Below are 22,997 nucleotides of genomic sequence, written 5' to 3'. Positions count from 1 at the left end.
CACTTGTTGACACTGAGAGTGACCGTGAGGGCTCAACTGTTGCCGCTTGTGCTTGCTGGAAGGCGGTGGAAGTCGGTGGGCCCCGCGTTCAAGCTCCGGCGGAAAGTTAATAATCAGCAATCGACTGGAGCAAACCGCCGGAACATGCTAGATGGTTGCGCGCAGAGGCGGCAAAGCGGTCGGTGCATGTAATATAGCAGGAGTACCCTGCGGCGAGGTTGGGCAGTATCGTACGCAGCACACGCGGAGCGTACTGCCTGGAGCATGAAACGGCCTTCCTGCATGGTTGGCGGTGTATCCCTGGTCATGGTGGGGGCAATTGGCCAGACGGACAGCCTCATCGTACCGAACATCACTATGAACTAAGTGCTGATCGATGATGTGTTCGCCAGGAGTTCGAGCCTTGCGAGAGCGGAACGCACCCTTGCTGTTGTCAAATAGACGCGCTGACATCATTGTGGTCGTGCCCGCCTTCTCAGCATCCAGAGATTCCCGCGGAAGGTGCCTTCATGCCTCGAGCACAGCTCCAAGGAGCGGGTTAGCGTGCCGTTTCGACAGCTGGTCGACAGGGCCGATCGAGAATACAACAGAAGGATGCAGCATGCAGGGCGGCCTCGCCCGTATCGTCATAGGTCAAACAAGCTGGTCAGAGAGTTGTCCTGCAAAGAGCAGGCCATCAATGCTTCCTTACTAAGGCAGGAGCTTACTGCCCTGGCAACGCCAGCTATGTCAGCGAAGAAATGGCCTCCTCAAGACATCAGTGATAGAGATCAGGGTATGTCTATATAGGCTCTTTATAGACCCTGATACTCCAGCTTTCGTTGCTTTTGCTGGGCTTTGTATATGAAGATCAACGGCCGCTCAGACATCTCGCCCTAGCGTCCCGCAACCGGCATGTGGATCTGCAACGGCAAAGGCTTAAGCCATGCGTGCGCGGGGCTAGGGTCCAGACACGTCCACCAACAACACATCACCACGGCTTCCTTCATCACCACTTTGCTGCATTCGTGCCCATCTTTCGCCATCAAAACCTGCACGAACCCTTGACCATCTGTCAATATGCCACGTGACCTTCTAGCCGACAAGACCCTGGAGTCGATGTCCCAGTTGTCAAGAGAGCCCGCTGCCGCCAGCCCTCCGCCAGAGGAGTCTAAAGCGAATCCTTACGGCGCGTCCCTGATTCGCGTGGAAGACCCGTTCAAGAAGACAACGAACAACAAGATTCACCCTTTCTCTTCTTTACTGAGCGTGGACGACCTTGACGACTGCGATTGGCTGGAGCATGCTGCCTTCGACCCAATTGAGGCAGCCTCACGAGAGAAGGTCAGTGAATCTCACCATGTGCTTCCTCTAACGCACCAAACTCTACAAATTTCGTTATCTTCTTTTCTTCTCTGGTCTTTCTCGTCGTTCTTGGGCGGCTTAAGCATCTGCGCTCATTTCCATGTGTGGTGTCACCTCATACAACAACACCGCTTATGCGAGCAATGCGCCCTTGCCTCACCAATCATACCATTTTTGCAGCAACATCATCAGCGTAACCGGGTCAGCTGTTAACAATCTATCTTCTGTTGCTCTCTCAGCGTTACGCAACGTAAGGTTTTGCGCGCCTGTGGCTTTCTCATTTTCTGTTCAACGTCGCATTATGACTCGCACTTACATCGTCTGTCACGGAACATTGTCCATCTGTCTCCTTGGAATCAGCTATACTAATTCTGGCAGATTGAGTACCGACTGCGAACATGTGGTGAACTCTGCACCGGTCTTTTCTCGTCCGCCTATCCCACCTCTGCAGGACCGCTAGGTGCCATACAGAAGACACGCACCTTCCCTTCTGTAGACTCTCGCGACTCGGACCGAAAACGCATCCTACTAGGCCACATCATCAGCACCAAGTCACCTTCCAATCTGGTCACAGACGATTCCATGGACTACCCAAAGGATTTCCGTACGAACTACCAGCTCACGCCCAGTATTGGTCACAATGAGGACGGCGAGACCGTATGTCTGCATTCACTTTGTGTGCATCCCAATTTTGCGAGCCAGGGGCTAGGGCAAGTGTTGTTGAAGAGCTACGTGCAGAGGATCAAAGACTCGGGAGTAGCGAAGAGGATTGCGCTTCTTTGCAGGGAGCGCCTGATCGGGTTCTACGAGAAGGCTGGGTTCAAGAAGGTTGGTCCAAGCAAGTGCCAGTACGGAGGGGGCAACTGGTACGACATGGTGGTCGAGTTCGATGGTGGGTTTGGACATGACGATCAAGACTTTTGAAAACTGAAAACAATACAGCATATCAAATCGCAAGAGCACCATCGACTACCTAAGTGACAATTGACGAGCATAGAAAGTCCAGATATAGATCTCAGATGACATCAACTGGACTTTGATGCATACCTATTAAGAGCTGTCTCAAGCCAATCGTAGAAGGTTCACTCAGCCCCGTGGGCCTGCATGCAGGTGCGGCATGTGACTTGCAGTCACTGGAACCCAGACTGACGTGACTTCCAGGCCACATCGATAACATGGGGATGGCAAAGCGGCAGTGTTTTAAGATCGCCACGAGTTGGGCTACTGCATCACTCATTAGTGCAGCTCTGTCCGCAGCTCTGTTCGCAACCATCAGGTTCGGTATCCTCTCCAGAGGCGATCAAGCTTTCAAGTAGCACTGCGCTGCATCTCTTTCTACATCGACTTCACGGCAGCAATGCTTGCGCTGCTCATCGTCATCAAGGATCCCAGCGCGCCATCCTTAGAGGAGTTCAATGCTAGTCCAGCGTTAGGTGTCGTCTTAAGAACATTCTTTAGTGATCTCGCTACCGCATACATCTTCTTCAGACCGTACTTCCATCTTCGTTTGATGAAGATGGACCCGAGGGCCAAGTAGTACCCCATCCCTCTTGCACCGCTTCCTGTATAAAGAAAATCCGCCAATTTACTGGCCAGCCAAAGGAGACGAAGTAGTCACCAGCTACTACGAGGATGCGTATGGCAACATCACCGCTAGCACAAACCATGGAAGGTCGTACAGTTGCACCCACGAGCGAGCCGAAACCAGCGCATGGCTCATCCTCTACCGCTGCGGCGAACAGCAGCAGGGAGGACACTCAACTAGGAGTGCTCTAGCGCAACGGCTCTAGCGGCTCAGAATCGAGTGTCAGAAGCTCGAATAGCAGCAACAAGGGTAATGAAGCTATCGACCCGCTCAACGCCGAAACCGCAGCAAAGCTCGCGACAGACATCGAGAAAGGCGCCGCCCCACCCCCGCAGCTAAACGCCACGTTCAGCCCTACGACCGCTTCATCGGTTCCATACAGCATCTGTCCTGAACCAATCCACTCAAATGGTGGGACCAAATTTCTGCTCTTCCGCTCCATCCACGCCCGTGCACACCGCTACGACCACCGTATCGAGCACCTGTGGACATACTGCCAAGTCGCTTCCGCAATGCTGTCTTCATCGCGTACGGTGCGAACGATGTCGCGAACGCCATCGGCCCGCTCGTTGCGCGGCGGCAATCAATACGCCTCGATGGGATATGGCTGATCCGCTATAAAGTCATCATGGCCTCTATGCGTTCATGTAAGCGTTGGCTACAATACTTGCTGCACTGTTATGATGGGAACTGTGGCTGTGCAGACCTCATCAAATAGCGCTTCGTTAGTCGAGAGCTCCTACATCAGCACTGCCACGTCTCCAGAGCCTTGCATGTTTATTAAATCTACATAAGTAGGATAAGAACTATATCGTTTGAAACAGTTTTCAGAGAGCTTTCGTCGTTTGCAGTCTCTCTTTTCAAAGCTGCGCTCCATCGCTCGCAATGTAAGTTTTGAGAATCCGAGTCTTTGGTATGTCAAGATCTCACACAAACAATACTCGATCCTCTCTGTTCAAAATATTTCGTGGCGTGTATCTACGAGGATAAACCATTGAGCGACAGCGACAACACAAATATCAGAGTCATCCAAATCGATCATGACTATCCGACCCAGCCAGGCAAGAAGAGCGCTATCACTTGCAAAATCCATGTTATCTCAGTCAATGCGATGATTCCGTACACTGCAGTGTCGTACATGCGGGGTGATACTACGAGCACTCAAGAAATCCTCCTGGACGGAAAATTTTTCTCGGTCCGGTCCAATCTCTTTGACTTCTTGGTAATATTTAGCAAAGGTGGGTACGATGATCTATTTTGGATCGACGCTCTGTGCATGAACCAGGGAAACATCGTCGAGCGCAACCATCAGGTGAACTTGATGGGCCAAATATTATCCACCGCAGAACATGTGTTCGTACGGCTAGGAATGGGAGACGAGGCACTTTCATGCACCATGAAGGACTTAGAGGTCTCTCAGACTTGGTATCGTCCTCTGTTGCATTATGAGCATTGGAGTGAAGTAGCACAGAGACGAGCACAATCAACACACTAGAATATGCTGAAGCTTACCGAAGAACGCCTTTACTGGATGCGGGCTTGGATAGTGCAAGAAATCATGTTAGCCAAAGAGTGCTCGATTTGTTGCGGTCCGTACAGTGTTTTCCGCATAAGATCAATCGCGTACCTGGATTATGTGACGAACTACACGGCTAAATACGATTTGAGCATGAGTTCGGACCGGTAGAACGGACTATCATACGAAACGTAGCAGACAAGCTCATGAAAGGGCGAAAGCTGTGGCAATCAGAGAGTCGCTGTTACATTCATCCATGGCATAGATACGACAAGACCGTGTGTTCAGACGTTCGAGACCGCATGTCTTCGATGATCTCGTTCATAGATTCGGTCATAGCTGTCACTCTGGATTACGACAAAAGTGCCTTAGAACCATTCGTCGAATTGGTGGATCATCAACTTCAGCATGACGACATTTACGGATTCATGAGTTCCATTTGGAACTTATTGGAGATCCTAGAGCTTGATGAGGACGACAAGACAATACAGAGGTACTTAAACAAATGGGAGTCGGAAGGTATGTTGGACTTTACTCTGAAACTAGGGTTCAAAGAAAATGATCAATTGTGTCCTTCCATAAGAGGTGAGCAACCGCATCCTTTCAGTACGAGTCGATCCATCGTATACATCTGCGCCGTCTTCCGTCCGATCCTTTTGCACTGAGGATGAGCTCGATATGGTGGATATGCTCGGACGAGCCGAACTGTTGTTGGAAAGTAAAGCAAAGAACGACCATACTTGTGATGATAATTACATCTGAACTGTAATCATAGATTGTTGCGGGACATACAAGAAGTCTGTATTTAGTAATAGTTTTTCAATACTTATCTCTTGTTTATTGCTTTGGATGCATTAACCACATGGGCAGTCATGACCGTCTTGGGGATGTTGACCCGAAAATGCATTACGCATATTTATCGATTGAAATGGCTAAAATGAACTTGCTGAAAATTGCACATGTCCTACTCGGGCTTGAATCATGTACAGCTCTGACATTAGGTACTACATGGCATCGCAAATATGAGAAGGATCGCCGATGGGCTTGCGGAGGCCGTTCATATGAGGAGATGTGAGATGTGATCAATCGAGTTAAGCATTTGTAATCTCCAGACAAGCTGGCTTGCGGAGGCCGTTCATACGAGGAGATGTCAGATGTGATCAATCGAGTCAAGCAATTGTGATCTCCAGACAAGCTGGCTTGCGGGTAGGGACGAAGCAAACCCTGAGTACAGGAGGCCGTCAAGATGTGGAGAACGTAACGCCGCCAACAGATCTCCATGCATGTCGGGATCCCCAGTCATTCGACACCGTATAACAATACGCTGATGGTATCCAGTCGTTATATAGATGGTGGAGCTGTGTGCGAAGGCTGCACCGAAGGATTGCATGAGGCCGCCTGTAATGCAGCCTAAATCAGTTGATTGGCTGTCAAGTGGGCGCAGCATTGCATTGTGGAATGCTCGATGCCTAACAATATCTAGTGCTCAGCCTGCTTCATTCATGCGGTAGGACTTGCGACGTTAATCTGCGACTGGCGCGGCTGAGTGGGCTGCCTGTTGATGACGGTGAGTCGTGTATGTTGAGGCACGGATGAGTAGGCTGGGAAAGGAGCAATGTATAACAAAGTGCGCATCCCCCAGCCGCATCGTTGGAGATGCCGGTATCGAAGGCAGGCTTCAGCAACTCTGCTCATCCTGCTGCAATTGTGTCTCTTTTCCGCTGCTGACTACCCATGGCGTACATGCACTGGCCGGCTTGGTGAGCTGCTCGTGCAGGATGCTCTTGAACCGCATCGCGTAGTCAACGAGCACACTCCGCATTCGAAACAACAAACGAGGAAAAATCTAGTGCGAATTCAGAGATGAACAGCATTGTGGTGTTGTTGGGCGCAGTGAAGGCGAAAGACAGAACATATGGAAAGAAAGAGCCTGCGGGAATGACATCACGTGAGAAACGGCAGCAACAAACAACTCAACCTTGGGAACTGACGTGCCAGATCACTCTTGGAGGTATACACTCAATTGTATCAGGTCGAAAAACAAATTATTATCAGGTGAGCTCATGATTGACTCGGAAATCACGTGGTTGCAGAGCCGCATTGATGGGGAAGGGTCGATCTTCCCCTCGAACATTTTGGGACCGAACGTTTGACCGTTGCGCACGTCTTTCACAGTTGTGCACCCAAACACCACCACCATCGCATACTCCGCAACCGGGGAATTGCACTTTGATCAATGCTAATTCATGAAACTGACAAAACTGTAGATGCAGAGATGGAGAATCCGATGAGATCACAGGAGTGGCTTAGCCGTAGAACTCAGGCAGCCGGCCTCCCAGGTCCTCCAAACCAACCCACCCACCTTGCACTTTTGCACTTCCTTACATTCTCTGCAAACTTCACTTACACACTCTTCCTGTCATACCAGAATATTAGCAGTTTCTGCATGCTTATTGCTACCAGACTGCGTGGTCTTTACCAGCTCCCACCACCCTCATCATCACCTGCACCCTTCTTAGGCACCGGCGTCCTCCCACAATAGCATGAACAGGCGCTTGATAGTTGTGGTGTTATTTACCCTCTACCTACAGCCAGCAGCAGCAGCGAACACAACCATGGATCTCTCATTCTCCGTGCCTCCAATGGAGCAGTTCTACACTGACCTTGACGGTACCCTGCGCTGCTTTGAATGTGCACTCTCTTACTGGGACTGCATGTGTGCTTTCGTATGATTCGAGCCCTTCAAGAACTCGCGTCGATCACTGACTGCCGCACAGTCCCAGTCATCGACGTCTTCATACCCCCCTGCGCCTTCCAACGAGTCCTCGACGTACGATCCTTTTCACGATGACTACGCTGTCACAGTGGACCTCATTGAGGTGCTACACTACGTAAACGATTCGAGTCAGCTTCTCATCGACGACACCGTTCAACTCATGAACGAAAATGGGACGACCGTGCAGCTTGACACAGTTCAAGCTCACGTCGACGACACATATCTACCTGGTTATCGCCAACCGTCAACGTCACCAGCGGAGTCACAATGTGTACCGCACAGACGGCAAGCACCACGAAAGAACGGGTTCATTTGTACTGTGGAGGGCTGCAACAAGACCTTTGATCGCAACTGCGAATTGAAGTGAGTCTAACCGCAACCCTTGATTGAGCCCTCGTTTACCAATTCCTAGTCGCCACCTCAAGATCCACCTTGGTCGTAACGAACGGCCTCACAGGTGCACGGTCTGCAATGAGGGGTTCCTCTATCCAAAGGATCTCACTCGTCACCAGCGAAAGCACGTGAAGCAAGCCTCGGCCAAGATCACCTTCTATTGTCACGTCCCCGGATGCACCAACACGGAAGGCTTCTCTCGTCGCGACAACCTCCTTCGCCATCATCGTCGTCAGCACGAGGACGTGGCTTCCCCAGCTGCGTAGCTTCATGTACACATGCTTCGCTGAATGGACGTCTGACACCACCGTCCACTTCCTACGCTGCACCCAGTAGCCACCGGCCCTCTCATTTCCACCTACCCGCCATGCCCCCGCTAGCACTAAAGACGTCCAACGAGACATACTTGTGCTAGCGATGACACATTGTCTTCTGTCATTTCATACATCCTTTGTCCCTCCTCTGCTACATGTTTGCATATTCGCGTCGCCGTCGAGCTGTTGCCTGTTCGCACTGTGCTTAGTCTCTTGTTCTTCACTGTTCATATACCCCCACTTCAGCGCCCCACTTGCGCGCTGCTGGTAATGTTGTTTCCTAATTCCTTGAGAATCTTATCTCCGTCCTATTGGGGCGCAACTCGCATCGCAAAAGCCTGACTTTGGTCTCTTACACTGCTTTTGCACATGTCTGCATCTACTCGTTGGATGGCATTACAACAGATATACGATATTGCTACGACATGCTGGTCAAGGATAGTATCAAAAATAGACTTTTTACATATGGCTCCGTCAGCCTCAAACATGCCGTGCCCAATACGTTGTGTGACTACCCCTCGTGTGACAAGTGATCGCCCACATCCAACCATTGTAGCCAACATCACATCAACACGTTTCGTTCTTTCCTCTAGGAGAAAGACGTAGATTAACAGCTCTCTCATGCTTTGCTAATACCTGACATGGCTTTTGGATCGCAACTTTTATCTTTGCTACTCTGGACATATATATTGCAAGATCTACACGTAGTCTCACATGTCGAGATGAGGACCTCGAGAGGTGAACATGAACGAGAAGGCCATGTGACGACGCGCGGACACGACACGCGACTTAGTGCGCGATCTGCAGATCGATCGACCCACCACGGCGGTTCTGGCAGGGACAGGTGCGTCATCACTTCCAGCCATTGCGATCGCAACCAAACATTTTAAGCAACACCACCACGACCACAAGTCCTCACTGCATGAATAGAAGGTAGCGAAGTCTTGGCATCATGCCACCAGTTTTGTCGCGCAAGCGTCTGCAATCCGACTCTCCAAAGCCAGAACCACCACCGAAGCGCGTCCGAGCACCTAAGCCATCTGCGCCAAAACCCTCTGCACGCCGCACCAAGCAATCCGTTTTCGATGAGCCGCCCAAAGTAAATCGCACGCTCTCGCAGACAAAGAAGTTTCTGGAAGGCAGCAATGACGACAGCGAGCTTTCAGACGCCGATAGTAGCGAAGACGAATTCGAGGACGTGCCTTTGAACAACACGAACACAGGGAAGGGCAAAGGCAAGGCACAAGAAGCATCAGACTCTGAAGAGAGTGAAGAGGATGACTGGGAGGATGCGTTAGGAGTGCAGCATTACCACGCAAAGCACGATGCTGGTCCAGACCCAAAGATCTCCGGCGACATCGCACTTACCCTCTCAGCGGTACCAAAGGCTGCATTCGACTCAAAGCCAGACGGCAAGAAGGGACCTTCGAAAATACAGCGCCAAATACGCAACGTCTCGCATTGTATGCATGTGCAGTGTCTAATGTTTCACAACTTGATGCGCAACGCCTGGATAGAGGACAAGGAGGTGCAGAAGACACTAGTCGAGGGTTTGACGAGTGGCTGCTGGCGTGAGATTGAGCAATACTGGCGTGATGCTGGCATACCTGATGGTGCAAGTCGCGCCATTATGCAGAAGAAAGCGCAGAAAACACCTGAGAAGATCAAGGACACAAAGACGGAAGCTAAGTGCAAAAAGGGCAACTGGAAGGCTAGTGGCAGCAATGGGGTCAAGGTGTACGACAATCCGGACAACAAGCTCTCGAAACAGCGGAAGGAAGAGGCTCGTCGCGAGTATGAAGCCAGTCTAGCTAGGGATAAGATTACAGGTGCATCGGAGAGGAAGCAACGCGATTGGGGTGCAAAATCAAAGCGTATGAATCCGGAAACGCCAAACATGGCTCATGGCGATCCTTTGCTGCGCCTGTTGAAGTACCTCTCCGCATACTGGAAGGCGAAGTGGAGAACAACAGCACCCACTCTGCGCAAGCGTGGATATCTGTCACCCTCAACGCTTCAGGGGGAGATTGACGCTTGGAAAGAGTATGGATCTCATGCAGACAGCTTTGGTGAGCGCGTTGAGAGTCGCGAAGCGTTCCGTGTGATGGCACGCAGGTGTGAGGGTAGCAAGGATGTTGGCCAGCAGCTCTTCACAGCACTGATACGAGGACTGGGCATTGAAGCTCGCATGATTGTCAGTTTGCAGCCTATCGGTTTCGGCTTCAGTCAGGCCGAGGAGGGCAAGCCAAAGAACCTTGAGAAGCTGAAAGATCTTGCGAAGTCTGCGCCATCAAAACCTACACCCGCGAAACCGAAGAAGAGCACTAGACAACAGCCCATTTCATCCCGAAACCGCAGAAAAGTTGTTGCATCGTCAGGCTCCGATTCGGATAGCAGTGATCTCAGTAGTGTAGTTTCGATCTCATCTGACGCTGAAGATGATAAGTTGGCGAAGAAAGCATCGAAGACTCGCGACTACAACAACGACCTTCCGTACCCTACATACTGGACTGAAGTCATCTCGAACCTGACGCACACGCCTGTGACAGTCTCTCCACTTTCTCGCACGATCATTGCAAGCTCAACCATACCCGAGAAGTACTCAGACTTCTACGCTCGTGGTGCTACAGCCGACAAAGCAAAGCAAGTCCTTGCCTACCTTATTGCGTTCTCATCAGATGGCACAGCGAAGGATGTTACAACACGATATCTTCCTAAGCACCAGTGGCCTGGCCGAACCAAAGGCTTCCGCATGCCCATCGAGAAAATACCAATCCACAACAAGCGTGGCAAGGTCAAGCGTTGGGAAGAGTGGGATTGGTTCAAGTCCGTCATGCGTCCCTTCTCACGCCCGCACGATAAGCGCCAGCCCTGGGACGAAGTTGAGGAAGAAGGCGATCTTGTCCCTGCAGAGCCTGAAAAGAAGAAGACGATGGATGAAGAAGGTGGCAAAGAGACTCTGCAGGGTTATAAGACATCTGCTGAGTACGTGCTCGAGCGCCATCTTCGCCGTGAAGAAGCGCTCAAGCCCGGCGCAAACATCGTCCGTCACTTTGCCATCAGCAAGAAGGGCGAAGAAGACAAGCTCGAGCCGGTATACCGCCGGAAAGACATTGTAAACTGTAAAACCACCGAATCCTGGCACAAAGAAGGTCGCGAAGTCAAGCCCGGCGAGCACCCACTCAAATACGTTCCCATGCGCGCTGTGACCAAGACCCGCAAACTCGAGATCGAAGAGCGCGAGCGCATCGAGGGTGGGAAAGTACAGCAGGGCTTGTACGCAAAGAGCCAGACAGATTGGATCATCCCCGATCCAATTGTCGACGGCATCATCCCCGTCAACGCATTCAATAACATCGATGTCTACGTATCCACCATGGTGCCCAGGGGCGCAGTGCACATCCCGCTCAAAGGCACAGCGCGCGTGTGCCGCAAGTTGAACATCAACTACGCGGATGCATGCACAGGTTTCGAGTTCGGCAAGCAGCGCGCTGTGCCAGTCATCACCGGCGTCGTTGTCGCCGAAGAGAACGAGCATTTGGTTATTGATGCTTGGGAGGCTGAGGAGGCGGAGAAGCTGAGAAAGGAAGCGGAGAAGAGACAGAAGTTTGTGCTGGGGTTGTGGAAGAAGTTTTACTCTGGCTTGAAGATCGTGCAGCGTATGAAGGATGAGTATGGTGAGGAAGCGGAGTTGCCGCAAGAGGATCTTTTTGCGCCGATGGAGAGGAAGGAAGAGACAGAGTGGGAAGTGTTTCAAAAGCACCAGGGTAAGGACTTCGAGGGTGGGTTTCTGCACGAGGAGCCTGGAATTGGAGGTGGTGGGTTTGTGAGGAAGGAAGCGCCGGCGGCTACTCATGACGAGGATATGGCTGGTGGCTTCTTCCCCGCAAGTCAGGAAGAAATCAGGCATGGCGACCTCACCATCGATCTCGGTGACCACGAAGACCAGAAGCGCACACCTGTCGCGGATACCGCATATCGAACGCCGATCTCGCTATCAGCAGCTGTCGAGCAGCCGGTTGATGAAGAAGATGATGACGGTGCGGACCAACAGGAAGGCGATGCCCAAGATACAGACGCGATCGACAGTGAGGACAAGGATGATAAACCCCTCGTACCTCCACGCCCCAAGTCTTCCAAGCTAACACCAACCCGCTCAGAGCGCACATCCACATCAACATTAACTCGGAAGCGTAAATCCATCATCGAATCTTCAGACGAAGAGTCGCTCTCAGACGCGCCTTCCGACCCACCGACACCGCCGCCTTCCACTAGAAGCGCGCCGAAGCGCAAGGCTGCGCGCAAGAGTGATGCGCAGGTCAAGAGCCACTTTTTTGCGATGGGGAGTGAGGATGAAACGGATGCGACTGATATTACGGATAGAGCGTCGCCGAAGAAAAGTGCTGGTACGGGAAGGGGAAGGGGGAGGAGTGGGAGGGAAAGAGGTGGAGGACGAGGAAAGGCGACATAAAGATGGCCCGAACTGCTCTTGAACACGCACTTGAAAGCGTAGCTTACTTTTTAGAATTAATCGATTGAGGCTCAGACACTTCTTTGCAGCGCCTGGACGTGCATTGAGCTGTAAACAACGCTAGCTCGATCAAGTAAGGGCAGTGCGGGGCGTGCAGGTGGTGGCCTCGATGCCATCTTCTCTCCTCAAATCTCGCACAATGGCTGCATCTCCTGGACACTAGCGATCTATTTTCATCATTCTTTCTGACTCTACGTTGACACCAAAATTTGTTCTCTTCTCTTGGAGCTCATTACCTTTTTGTCATTCGTCTTCACCACGCATCCTTCTTTCTCAGCCTCGTCAGTGTGACTTGCTCGTCAACATCTGGAGGCATGTCTGACGACTGTTTAAAGACCAAGTTAGTGGAGATGATCCATGAATACGATGAGCATGACATGCTTTGCTTCCCAGAATTTAAAGATTGGTATCTCGATGATATTGGAGCACACTTGAAAGCTGAAATCGAGGAGCTTTTTGCATACAAAGTTGAGCGAAATAACTCAGGGGAAACAGCTGCAGGCTTGAATGGGAAGTCATCATCACTGGAGGAGCTGGCTCTGGTTAAGTCGCGGCAAGATGTGGAACCATTCAATGCCGGAGACTTTGCTCGAGTTAGCAGCAAGCATAAAGAGAGCAAGATTGCTTCCAGTAATTGGGATGCAATGTCATGTGTAACTGCGCAAACCGCCATGACTGAGAACACATTTCATACTGCTGTCTCAGGCTATGGCGAGCGCGCTGCACCGAAGCCTTACGTTCTGCAAGAGTATGTATACTACTACACCACGCGTTCCACACCCGTGCATAAGTCTGACAGCATGCTTCTTCAGAACGGATGACTACGCCAAACTCCTCCAATCTAAGGAACTTTGGCCGGTTGATGTCTCTGTGGAACAAGACTGGTCCGGACGAGGTCAACACGTTGAATTCGAAGATACGGAGCAGGCACGCGACGAGATCAACAGAATCCTGAAGTTCCAAAGATCGCTTGGGACTCAGAGCACCGCAACCGTACAGAGTGTCAAATGTAGACGAGTCCTTCTAGCTCGCAAGTCTATCATTTGTAGCAAGCGCCACATCACGCGATCTGAAGCTATCGATGAGGTTGTACACCTTACTCAGCTACGCCATGCGCATATCCTGCGAGTCATTGGGACGTACGTTATAGGCAAGGAACTGTCAATTCTGCTGTATCCAGTCGCCGAGTACAACCTCGAATCGTTCCTGGATATATTGCATGAGCATGTCAAACAGACTGGTACAGCTGAAGCATACAGCGAGTCTCATATCTTCGATATGATGACAGCATGTCGTCAATTTCCCTTGTGCTTGGCCAATGGTATTGCATATATGCATTCGAAGTTTACCAAGCATATGGACATCAAACCCCAGAACCTGCTGATTAAGTTGCACCCGCAGCATGCCGATACCTACAGAATCTATGTTGCGGACTTCGGAATCTCGCGTTCGTACCGGGACCTTGACGCAAGCAACACTGATGGCCCTACTTCGTTTACCTTCAAGTATGCTGCGCCTGAGGTGGTCGCGCAAGAAGAGCGAGGGCTGGCTGCCGATATATTTTCTCTTGGGTGCGTGTACTACGAGATCTTGGAAGCTTTACTTTCTGTGACTGGAATCAACCACAGAAGCTTCCAGCTTCAACCTGACACTGGAAGTGTGTCGTATCAATCGAACATAGAGTTACTCCATGGATATCTTGCCAGCATGAGCTCATGGCTAGATGACTTTCCCATATCGGGGGTCCTCCCGCACATAACCGATACCGAACTTCTAGAGGTTTTACGTCAAATGCTGCATTGGGACCCTACAAAACGACCCTCTGCCGCAAAGATTAGCTCAGTTTTGTCCTCAATTTGGCCATTAGGTCCTGACTCATGCTGTTCCGAAGGCCAGGTTCAGCTCGAAGCACACGTCAGCGGCTGGAGCCTTTACGGCCCGAAAATGTTCACCGACCTCGAAGCTGAAGATTAGGCTTGATTGGTGTGCTTGTGCCATAGACGATAGATAAGGGTTATTCGCATCGAAAAGCCATCTTCCGTAGCATGGCTGAATCAGGTATGATCAAGCTCATCCATTGATATCAGACCACTTCTCCACGACCTATCCTTCCATTGTCTATGCGTTACTATCTTCCACTCAACTAAACTTTCACCTCTCAAGCTGATGGCACTGAGCCTCGGCCATCGTACCAGTTCAAACATCTGCAAATGGTCACTTGCTCTTTTCATAAACCTGGCAGATCACGTTCACTGTAGCATCGTTATGCTTCATTACCAGAACGCTCGCATGCGAAAGGTTTTGAGTGTGACCCTGAACATCACACATGAAATGTGCCGTGTCTGAGGGATAGCTATCGCTCATCCAGTTTAGAACCCCTGAGCTAAGCGATTGTGTCACGGTTCAGGGTGCTCCTGCCTGTCGAACCTCACCTGCCATGAGAGTGACTGCTACGTCACACTAGCGTTGTTTACAGCTACTCACATATACATACTGTCCTTAGCTTCACCCAATACAACCTCAGTTCAACCCTTCAATATTTCCGCACATGCGTACTGATCACTCACGATACAACGCTACAAATTGACTGTATCCCTACTGCACCGTGAGCACAACAGCCTGGCTCCTTCAGAGTCTGACTACAATTAACGAAAAACTCTTTTAGTTTGTATTCTAACTTGAGACTTGAGAAGACAGATTGTGGAGGGTAATTGTCACAGCCTATTTCCGGATGCCTTGGTCAGATGAAAGTCGAGCCATTGAGCGTGACAGCAAGCTCCACTAACTTGGAATCAAATTTAAGTCTCAGATATAGTCGATAGCATACTCATACTAATCGCTTAAGTGGCCTTTTGACTCTTCATCCGCAGCAGCTATCGCCTTCAACTCACATGGTCCTTGACTACAATACGGATTTTCCAGTATGACTGCCTTCAACTCAGCAGCAGTTGGCTGCTCACTGGCCACGCCACTCATAATTTTCTCTATGATCAGCCTCAAAGCTGATGTTGGACGATCAGGCCATATGTTCTTTTTTCGCCTTGACCAAAGCTTCGAGGTTGGCTTGGTATGAGGCGTCGCTGTTGGTGTTGGCTTTGAGTGCTTCCCGCAACTTACACCAGGACAACGAGAGTCGGTCCTTGTTTTCGTGAAGTCCACGGAGTCTGCGACATGCGAGGCGTGTAGGAAGTGGAACATTATCGGCATATAATTCAACGTCAGCATCCCATAGAACAGTGTAGATCTCCATGAATACACAACCCAGTGGGAAGATGTCGAATGGGAGGCCACTAACTTCTTGAGCAATCAGTTCAGAGGCGGCGTAATTGTGTGTTAAAGGTGTGAGACCATCGGTCTACACGGCTTCGATTCGGTCGTAGGACCGAGATATGCCGAAATCGGCAATATAAATCGTGAAGTCGAACGGTATGTCTGACCTTACCCAGGTTGTCGTCTCTACACGCCGGATTAGGATATTTAGAGGTTTGATATCCATTATTTTGTTAGCATGAAATGGATACAATGGATCGCGCCAGGCAGGCAAGGAAAGAAATGACGGCATGAGTGTACCATTATAGACCATTTCCTTTGTTCTGCTGAGGCCGTGATGATGGTGTGGAGAGAACTTTCAAGATTGTAATGTGCGACTGGGTAAAGCAGTATGGAGAGCTACCTGCTTATCACATAGGTCCCTATGACAGATATTATGTGCGCGTGCTTGAATCGGGTGACGTGAGCTACTCCTTGCACTGCTTGCTCCTTTTTGAAGTTTCGGTCACAAAATACAGTCTTCCGGGCAAGATTTATGCAGCAGTACTTCACGCTGTGGACGACTGTCGACTTCCTATGACCGAGCTGTTGACAAACTTCAAGAATGTCATCGATAGTTCTGCGCTCATTCTTTGAGAACTCTGCGTGCTGCCCCTGACCGAATCAATACTGCTCGAATGCACGGTCGACCGGCCAAAGCTGTTTGGCTTGTAAGACCTGCGCATACTTGCTACCTTTGTAACGATTGTTAGAGATGATACTGTTGCAGAGTTGTCGTGGGTGATTACCACCGTAGAACATACTGGCTCCGGACTGTCCAATTGTGTAACTACGTGGCCTAAGTCACATGATATTCTATTGAGGAAGGCACTGCCCGAGGGCAAGTGCACTTACCTCTGAGCCGAGAGCTCCTGTACACTGACATCATCGAACAACACAGATAGCAATACAATAATTGACGACAGCCTCCGACCGACACTGCTCACGCAGTTACAAATTGATAAGGCCTTTCTCTTCCTCGGTTTTTTGTAGTTGTCTCAACGAGTTGGTCAATGGTTGATCGATCTAGCGCTCCAGGGATCTGGAACTTCTCTCCCTGAAGACGGTCAGTGCCAGGGCACGATGAGTTTCGAGCGTCTGTGTTAATGTTATTACCTGATAGATGAACGGTCACCCATGCTCAGTCATAGCTCACTTTGTCACTAAGTAGTTCGGAATAATTTTTGTCCTAGGCGCTGCCTCGTGTCTGCTTTCCTCAGGAACGTAGCCTGAACGCTATTTACCGTTTGTGTAAATCAATCGGTCGTACTCTGACACTGATAACATGTATTCGTAGAAGGTTTGCTTCACATCCACACCATATAAATCTTCGATCAAGGTCACGCGGTTGGAAGCTTGCTGCTCCGCCGCTGATGACGGTAGAGGTGATCGGCCAATGCCAGGCTCTCAGAATTGATCTGAAGAAAGCGTGCGCCCAGCTAGCCTGAGATGCTTCGAGGTCCGTGGGAGACCACGAACAGCATGTTCGGCAGTATCTGGTGAGCTCTCATCGTCCGAGTCTTCCCATTCTGAATCTTCGCCGCTAGCTTCCAGCTTGTCAGAGCCATTCAAGGATGAGTTTGACTCAGCAAATCTCACGCTCTCCTTGCGGTTGCCATGCGTGTTACTTGTGGAAAGTGGAGCCTTGTTGGTGACGTGGGGCGAACCGGTATCAGCAAATGTGACTCTTGGCGGAGGCATGCCAGTGGGGACGGGATAATGCTTATCAGCTTAGTGGATGCGATGCGCAATGCGATGCGCAAATTCTAGACGCATGTGAGATGGACGACTACGTATCGAAAGGTCGAGTTGCTTGTGGAAGAAAGATGGGGTACATGTGAGCTGACACTGCGCCACGACTGGAAGCAGCTCCCGCGCACTTGCATGCACCCCACGTCGTCCTTTCCGTAATTGACGCTTTTTGGCATGTGGCTTCTGCCCTGCAGTTGAGTCATCCTCGCATTTGCGGCACAGATGAACCTACTCAACCCGTAGTTTATCTCGACATTGCTACGCCTGAAACAGCGCTTCAAGAACTGCAAACATGGACATGTCGTGTGCACAACAAATGGTAATGCTACTAAAGGTATATAACCCAGCACCCAGCACTTACATACCATCAAATCCGTCACTACAAATTCCATACGCCATCCCATCAATGCTCGTGTCAAAACCCAAATATGAACCACCAAACAAAGTGCACATTTGTGAAAATACCTAACCACAAAACGCTCAAACAATAAACAAAAGAGAAGTTAAACAATATACTGGTAAGGGTATGTCGTGATGCGCAGTCATGTGAAACGTGAAAACATGAACAATCGAACGAGAGCGCTGAATGCGTGGGTGCCAACTGCTACAACGAAGGAAATGATGCAATGAAATGATACTTTTTGCGTTTGCACGCGCCCGTCTTTGTCCTCCACTTACTCTATCTCACTGTTTAGATAATCATCTAGATCTTTTGATCTCTTGTTGTTGAGGTCAGAATTTGTACGTGAGCGCTGGAAATAGTCGTGCTCGTACTGGGGTGTAGCGGGCGGTTCGAAAACCGCCTTGGTGTCGTGGTGTGGTTGTGATGCAGCATATGTATCGTGTGTTGCTGCGTTCGATATGTTTTGTGTGTTGTGAAGGGAGACTTGAGCCGGGTGAGGGAGGGTGGGTAGGCGAATTGTTGTGTTGGATGTCCTCTCTTCCAACGACTTGTCTTGTGTTGGATGTAGGTGGCGTGTGTCCTTCCCATCAATAGGGAGTGCTGCATTGACTCCTGTCAAAGCTGAGGTCTGTCGGTTCGTAGCAGGGTCTGCTGTTGTGGTAGACTGCAAAGCGTATAGATCTTCGTTCCGCAGCTCGAGTTCGTGTCCTCGAACACCTTCACCGAAGCCAAGCGCTCTGTCTTCTTTCGGTTCCCACAGCTTCTCGTTAATCCTCTGCTCTTCTATCGTTGCTGTCTTGATGTCTCGCATACTCTCATCAAGGCTTTTGCGTATCCGCTCGCTTTCGTATGACTCTCTCAGAGGCTCAGCAAAGCCTGTATCTTGATGAAGTGGAGAATTGAAGTTTGTGGCGGCCGAGAAGGTAGTAAAGCCAGTTCCCACCCTATAGTTGCGCTCTGGGCGGTCGAATATGGAGAAGCCAGTACCGACACGAGACGGCGCAAGCGAGCTCGGTGCTGAGTCGTATTCAAACTCATGCTCAAGCTCGGTGAGGAAAGTCGTATCAGGAGCTTGATGATGAGTGTCGCGCTCGTCTCGATTCTGCTTAGGTGGTGCTTCCTCATTTTGTGTCTGAGCCAGCTGATGCACGCGATCACTGAACGAAGCTTTGTTCGCTATTGTACGGTCGTGGTCAACGTTCTGACCGTATTGAGGTGTCAGTTGCAAGGGCAATTGCGGTACGTCGGCGATTGTGGAAAGATTGAGTGGAGTGTGGTCGTCTGACTTGCTACCCACAAAAGAGTTGTCCAAGGTTCCAGGCGTAATGTAGACTTCCTTCGTATCTTGACTGTCAAAGTCACGCATGCTGGCTTCACCTCCACCGCGCTGAACGAGCTTCGTATCACCATCGACGTACACTTGTTCCCATCTTGTTTCGCGACTCGCTGGTAGGCTTGCCAGATCATTGTCCAGCTCAGAGTCATCGAGAGACATAATGGAGCGATGGCCCGGGTAAGGTGAGTAGTCGCTTTGTCGGTTTCTGCTCCTGTTTCTTCTGTGATCCGGGGATCGGCCACGCCCGCCCTCAGTGTTTGGCAAAATGTAAGATCCAGCTGAAGGCACGTACTCCGTTGACGGCATATTGACCTTCTCGAAAGACGACTTCGAATATGAGTGCCGGCGGTGCTGCGAGACATCGCCGTGGTCAACGGCCATCTTTGGGTCGATGTACTCCTTGTCACTTCTGTGCGACGAGAGACTGTCTCTGAGGGCAATTCTTGGTCTGAAATGGTCTACCTCAACAGGTTCCGGGAATCTCTTCAGCAAGTCTTTTGCCGACAAGCGGTCGCGTGGTCTCTCACTAAGACATGCTTTGACAATGTCTTTGAAGTATTCCGGAATGCCGGACGATCGCTTTAGCGTATCGGCAAGTGGTCTTTCCTGGCGCTCTGGTTCGTCTTGCTGCTCCGCCAGTGCCCATAATACCATGCCCAGCTGAAAGAGATCTGACTTGACACCTATGTAGATCGAGATCCTTTGGCCGCTCTCGATGAGCCTTGCTAGCTCAGGTGGCTCCCATCCCACCGGACAGCCTCTGCGATTAATGTCGATAATTTTTGCGTCGTCATTTGCGTCGATAACGATGTTCGATAAGGTAAAGTCGCCCTGTACAAATCCAGCTTCGTGTATCTCCGAGAGTCCTTCAACTATCTGACGAGCCCACTTCTCGCGACGCTCCCATTGTAGTTGATGCTTGAAGTCATATATCATGTCGACGAGAGCACCTTCCCGTGCATAGCTGATTAGCAATCCTTTGATCAGCTCGCCGGTCTCGTCAACGATGACGCCCTCAAACTGAATGACTGAGTTTGAGTCCTGAAGGCTGCTGAGGGCGTTTATCTCGTAGAGGAACTCTTCCACAGCATCTGGCCCAGGAATCTCTTTCTTTATGTACGTCCGGTTCTTGACACCAACCTTGTACACGAACCCGGAGATGTGCGAGTCAAAGTCAACGTCCTGCTCTTTGAAGCACTGATATTCAAGATGACTGATTGCAGAGATCCCAGGGTACGGTATGATCTCGTTGACATCTTCAGTGACGTGGACGTGTAGGCGGCCATCAGATGTTTCGAGCTTCAGGTTTGTTACGGTGTCGTAGAACTGTATGTCTGCCAGCGAGTCACGTATCGCTTCGTAGATCCTGGCACTCTTATCTCGTTGATAGTGTAATGACTTCAGATCTGACTCCAGAGAGTCCGGCTCGAGGTGGCGGTAATCGCACGAGACCGTGACTCTTCTCCACTTGTTGCGCTCTTCTGCAAAAGTGACGAAGAATTTCTCCCGGTCCGACATATCCCTGAAGTGCATACTGAGGTTCAGTATCCACTTTGCTTCCAGCTCTTCTTGCAACCGTACATCATCAACATCAGAGACCGAGTGGTGCGACGCATGTTCGTGGTATGTATCCTCCAGCTCGATGGGCAATGAGCTGCTTGCAGTCTCGGGCTGTGAAAGGTTCTCGATGCTATAGTCAACCTGTCTTGCCCCTGCAGGTATGTTTGAGTCTGCCCCGCCGCCAATTGTAGGTTCCTGCTCTTGTTGCTCCTTCCCTTGCTCTTGCTTATGAATGTCGCTCTCGTGAGGACTCAAGACGTCAGGCGCTGATACGGACGGTATGGATATGGGCGGGGGCGAGAGGTTGCGTTTCGGAACGATTGAGGGCTTGCGGTCTGCAGATGTAGCGCGTCTCTGCTCAGGCTCAGGCGGCACCTCGAGTAACTTCTCCCTCATCTCACTCTGCATGCGCTTGAATGTTAGCGGTCGCGGCAGCCCTGGCACGACCTTCCTGCTGCCTCTTCTGTGAAGAAGCCCTCCGCTTGACTGTGGCCTATCATTCTCTTTGTTCCCTGCGCTTTCAGGCCTACTCTTCGTTGGAGATGACGGCTCATCATCGTCACGCTTCAGCCAGCTGCCAATCTTATTGAAGCCCAGACGATTCAACATGCTCCTGTTTGCGCCAACTTCTGTCCTTGCCCTCTGTCTGCTTCGATCGCGACTCGTTCCCCCATTCTCTGCTGCCGGCGCTTGGGGCATCTTCTGCTGTTGGATGTCTCGCACCCACCGCTCGAGCGCGGCGCGGTGTTATCGCTCAGCCTGCAACGCCAGCCGTCTTATCCCCTCGATCCTCGCCTAACGCGCAAGATAGCTTAGCCAGCAAAAGCAACGAGCGCGCTCTCGATATGTCGCAGGGCAGGAACAGCTCCGGCGCGCTGCGTGTGTTCGGCTCAATGGACTCGTGGTATCGGTTTGGCGCCGCCGTCATGCTGTGTCGTGTTTGGTGTCACTGTGGCTGCTACCAGCATCCTTGGATGTGCATTTCCCCTCTCCTCAGCCTCTTCCCTCGTTCTTCTTACGAGACAACTCTGCGCGATAATTTCGCGTGGGTAAAGTCGCTAGACAGTAGCTTCGCTTGTTATATTCTTGACGCCCAAGGAGCTTTCCCGTTGGCGCCTAACTCGCAAACAACACACCGGATGGCAGGTAGCAACGAGGGCCTAAAGATCTTGGATGAGGCTCAAAAGGGCACGATCGAGTAGGCTGACGATCAAAAAGGGCTCCACGGCGATACGATTGTGCGTGTATGCGAGTGGGAGTCCTTTGATGTAAGTTGTGAGGCGCAAGGCTGGGGTAGCGTGCCGACTGGGATGCACTGATTGGGCAGGAACGAGAAAACGTCCTCCCAGGCCCTGGAACTCCTGTACACCCACCAAATGCGCGCCCAAAAAGGAGGTCCCAAGTGCTACACAAAGCCAGGTATTGATACAAGTTTCACCAGAGCGGGGAGCAGAGGACGTCAAAAAGCGTGTGTGCGCAGCTTCGTTGTGTTTATGGCTACTTGTGGCGGTCAAGCTGCAAACACAATTGGCCGGCCAAGCAGATCAGGCCTGCAAAATACGCAGCTCAGAGCGGAAAAGAAAACCACGAGTCGAATCAGATGTAGGGCGAACGAGATGCAAGCTGCAAGAGAACGTGTATGAAGGGGTGATTGGTGCGAGCTGCGCACGACAGCCACCTCTCGCGAGCTGCGGTGAGCGTGTCATAATGCTCACGCTTCATTGTCAACATCCTTCCTGTCATCATTGCCCGTTCTCTCAGGTCTTGGAACACTCACCAAGACATTTCCTTTGCAAAGTTTATATTTTCCAGCCCCTCTGTTTTCACGTTCATGCCCTCCTTTGGGCCTGCATGCGTTAGCCTACGCATAGCGCAGCGGCTAACCTCCCAACTAGGTGTACGATCCAGCTGCAGCTCATAACAGACGCAGGCGATCGGTACATCCGGTAAAGTCTCTGTACACGAGTACCCCACTTTGAAGTCGCACAAGAGGCGTTCTTCGTCACCGGCAGATTCGCTTCTGCACGTTGTGCTGCAGAGAACACAACATGCAGGACTCGAAGCACCTCTTAAATCCGCGGACGCAGCGTCCTCCTGATGCTGTACGAAGAAGCGAGTCGACACTTTGAGGTCTGAACAAGGTCCCAAACTTTTCGTCGAATTCATCTTCGAGCCTTT

At 50.9% G+C, this 22,997-nt stretch overlaps 8 protein-coding genes across 8 annotated transcripts; 6 read left to right on the top strand and 2 right to left on the bottom strand.

The window, feature by feature from the left end:
* The first annotated feature begins 892 nt into the window (after positions 1-892).
* On the top strand, positions 893-2,281 carry BU25DRAFT_416172 (acetyltransferase). The gene is made up of 2 exons (XM_033707715.1): positions 893-1,323; positions 1,723-2,281. Exons 1-2 carry the CDS (start codon positions 1,060-1,062, stop codon positions 2,266-2,268), a joined length of 810 nt encoding a protein of 269 aa, XP_033555599.1. The 5' UTR covers positions 893-1,059; the 3' UTR covers positions 2,269-2,281.
* Positions 2,282-4,016: 1,735 nt separating this feature from the next.
* Positions 4,017-4,298, top strand: BU25DRAFT_305199 (uncharacterized protein; the record flags this gene model as incomplete). The annotated part of the gene is made up of 1 exon (XM_033702054.1): positions 4,017-4,298. A coding segment is annotated over one exon (282 nt), but the record flags the coding sequence as incomplete, so codon positions are not given.
* A 239-nt stretch (positions 4,299-4,537) lies between these two features.
* Positions 4,538-5,230, top strand: BU25DRAFT_239250 (uncharacterized protein). The gene has a single exon (XM_033701501.1). It carries the CDS (start codon positions 4,652-4,654, stop codon positions 5,108-5,110), a length of 459 nt encoding a protein of 152 aa, XP_033555597.1. The 5' UTR covers positions 4,538-4,651; the 3' UTR covers positions 5,111-5,230.
* Positions 5,231-6,988: 1,758 nt separating this feature from the next.
* On the top strand, positions 6,989-7,880 carry BU25DRAFT_354496 (uncharacterized protein; the record flags this gene model as incomplete). Its single annotated transcript, XM_033703514.1, has 3 exons — positions 6,989-7,171; positions 7,229-7,584; positions 7,634-7,880. 3 exons carry the CDS (start codon positions 6,989-6,991, stop codon positions 7,878-7,880), a joined length of 786 nt encoding a protein of 261 aa, XP_033555596.1.
* Positions 7,881-8,058: 178 nt separating this feature from the next.
* BU25DRAFT_239150 (uncharacterized protein) lies at positions 8,059-8,655 on the bottom strand. The gene has a single exon (XM_033701500.1). The coding sequence runs from the start codon at positions 8,549-8,551 to the stop codon at positions 8,237-8,239; it is 315 nt and encodes a 104-aa protein (XP_033555595.1). The 5' UTR covers positions 8,552-8,655; the 3' UTR covers positions 8,059-8,236.
* Positions 8,656-8,807: 152 nt separating this feature from the next.
* Positions 8,808-12,399, top strand: BU25DRAFT_443827 (Rad4-domain-containing protein; the record flags this gene model as incomplete). Its single annotated transcript, XM_033709385.1, has 1 exon — positions 8,808-12,399. Exon 1 carries the CDS (start codon positions 8,881-8,883, stop codon positions 12,397-12,399), a length of 3,519 nt encoding a protein of 1,172 aa, XP_033555594.1. The 5' UTR covers positions 8,808-8,880.
* Positions 12,400-13,130: 731 nt separating this feature from the next.
* Positions 13,131-14,433, top strand: BU25DRAFT_463748 (kinase-like protein; the record flags this gene model as incomplete). The annotated part of the gene is made up of 2 exons (XM_033710628.1): positions 13,131-13,207; positions 13,272-14,433. 2 exons carry the CDS (start codon positions 13,131-13,133, stop codon positions 14,431-14,433), a joined length of 1,239 nt encoding a protein of 412 aa, XP_033555593.1.
* Positions 14,434-17,175: 2,742 nt separating this feature from the next.
* On the bottom strand, positions 17,176-21,518 carry BU25DRAFT_426540 (uncharacterized protein; the record flags this gene model as incomplete). Its single annotated transcript, XM_033708426.1, has 4 exons — positions 17,176-17,490; positions 17,649-17,845; positions 17,882-17,985; positions 18,199-21,518. The coding sequence occupies 4 exons, from the start codon at positions 21,516-21,518 to the stop codon at positions 17,176-17,178; spliced, it is 3,936 nt and encodes a 1,311-aa protein (XP_033555592.1).
* Positions 21,519-22,997: the final 1,479 nt, after the last annotated feature.

Source organism: Macroventuria anomochaeta, assembly GCF_010093625.1.
Source record: "Macroventuria anomochaeta strain CBS 525.71 unplaced genomic scaffold BU25scaffold_56, whole genome shotgun sequence".
Taxonomy (NCBI): Eukaryota; Fungi; Ascomycota; class Dothideomycetes; order Pleosporales; family Didymellaceae; genus Macroventuria; species Macroventuria anomochaeta.
Note: the sequence above shows the minus strand (reverse complement) of the source record. Positions and strands in the feature narration are given on the sequence as shown.

Coding starts and splice junctions, on each gene's coding strand:
- BU25DRAFT_239150 (XM_033701500.1), bottom strand. CDS start 8,551: ATGAGAGAGCTGTTAATCTACGTCTTTCTCCTAGAGGAAAGAACGAAA.
- BU25DRAFT_416172 (XM_033707715.1), top strand. CDS start 1,060: ATGCCACGTGACCTTCTAGCCGACAAGACCCTGGAGTCGATGTCCCAG. Junction 1,324..1,722: donor AGGCAGCCTCACGAGAGAAG/GTCAGTGAATCT, acceptor TAATTCTGGCAG/ATTGAGTACCGACTGCGAAC.
- BU25DRAFT_239250 (XM_033701501.1), top strand. CDS start 4,652: ATGAAAGGGCGAAAGCTGTGGCAATCAGAGAGTCGCTGTTACATTCAT.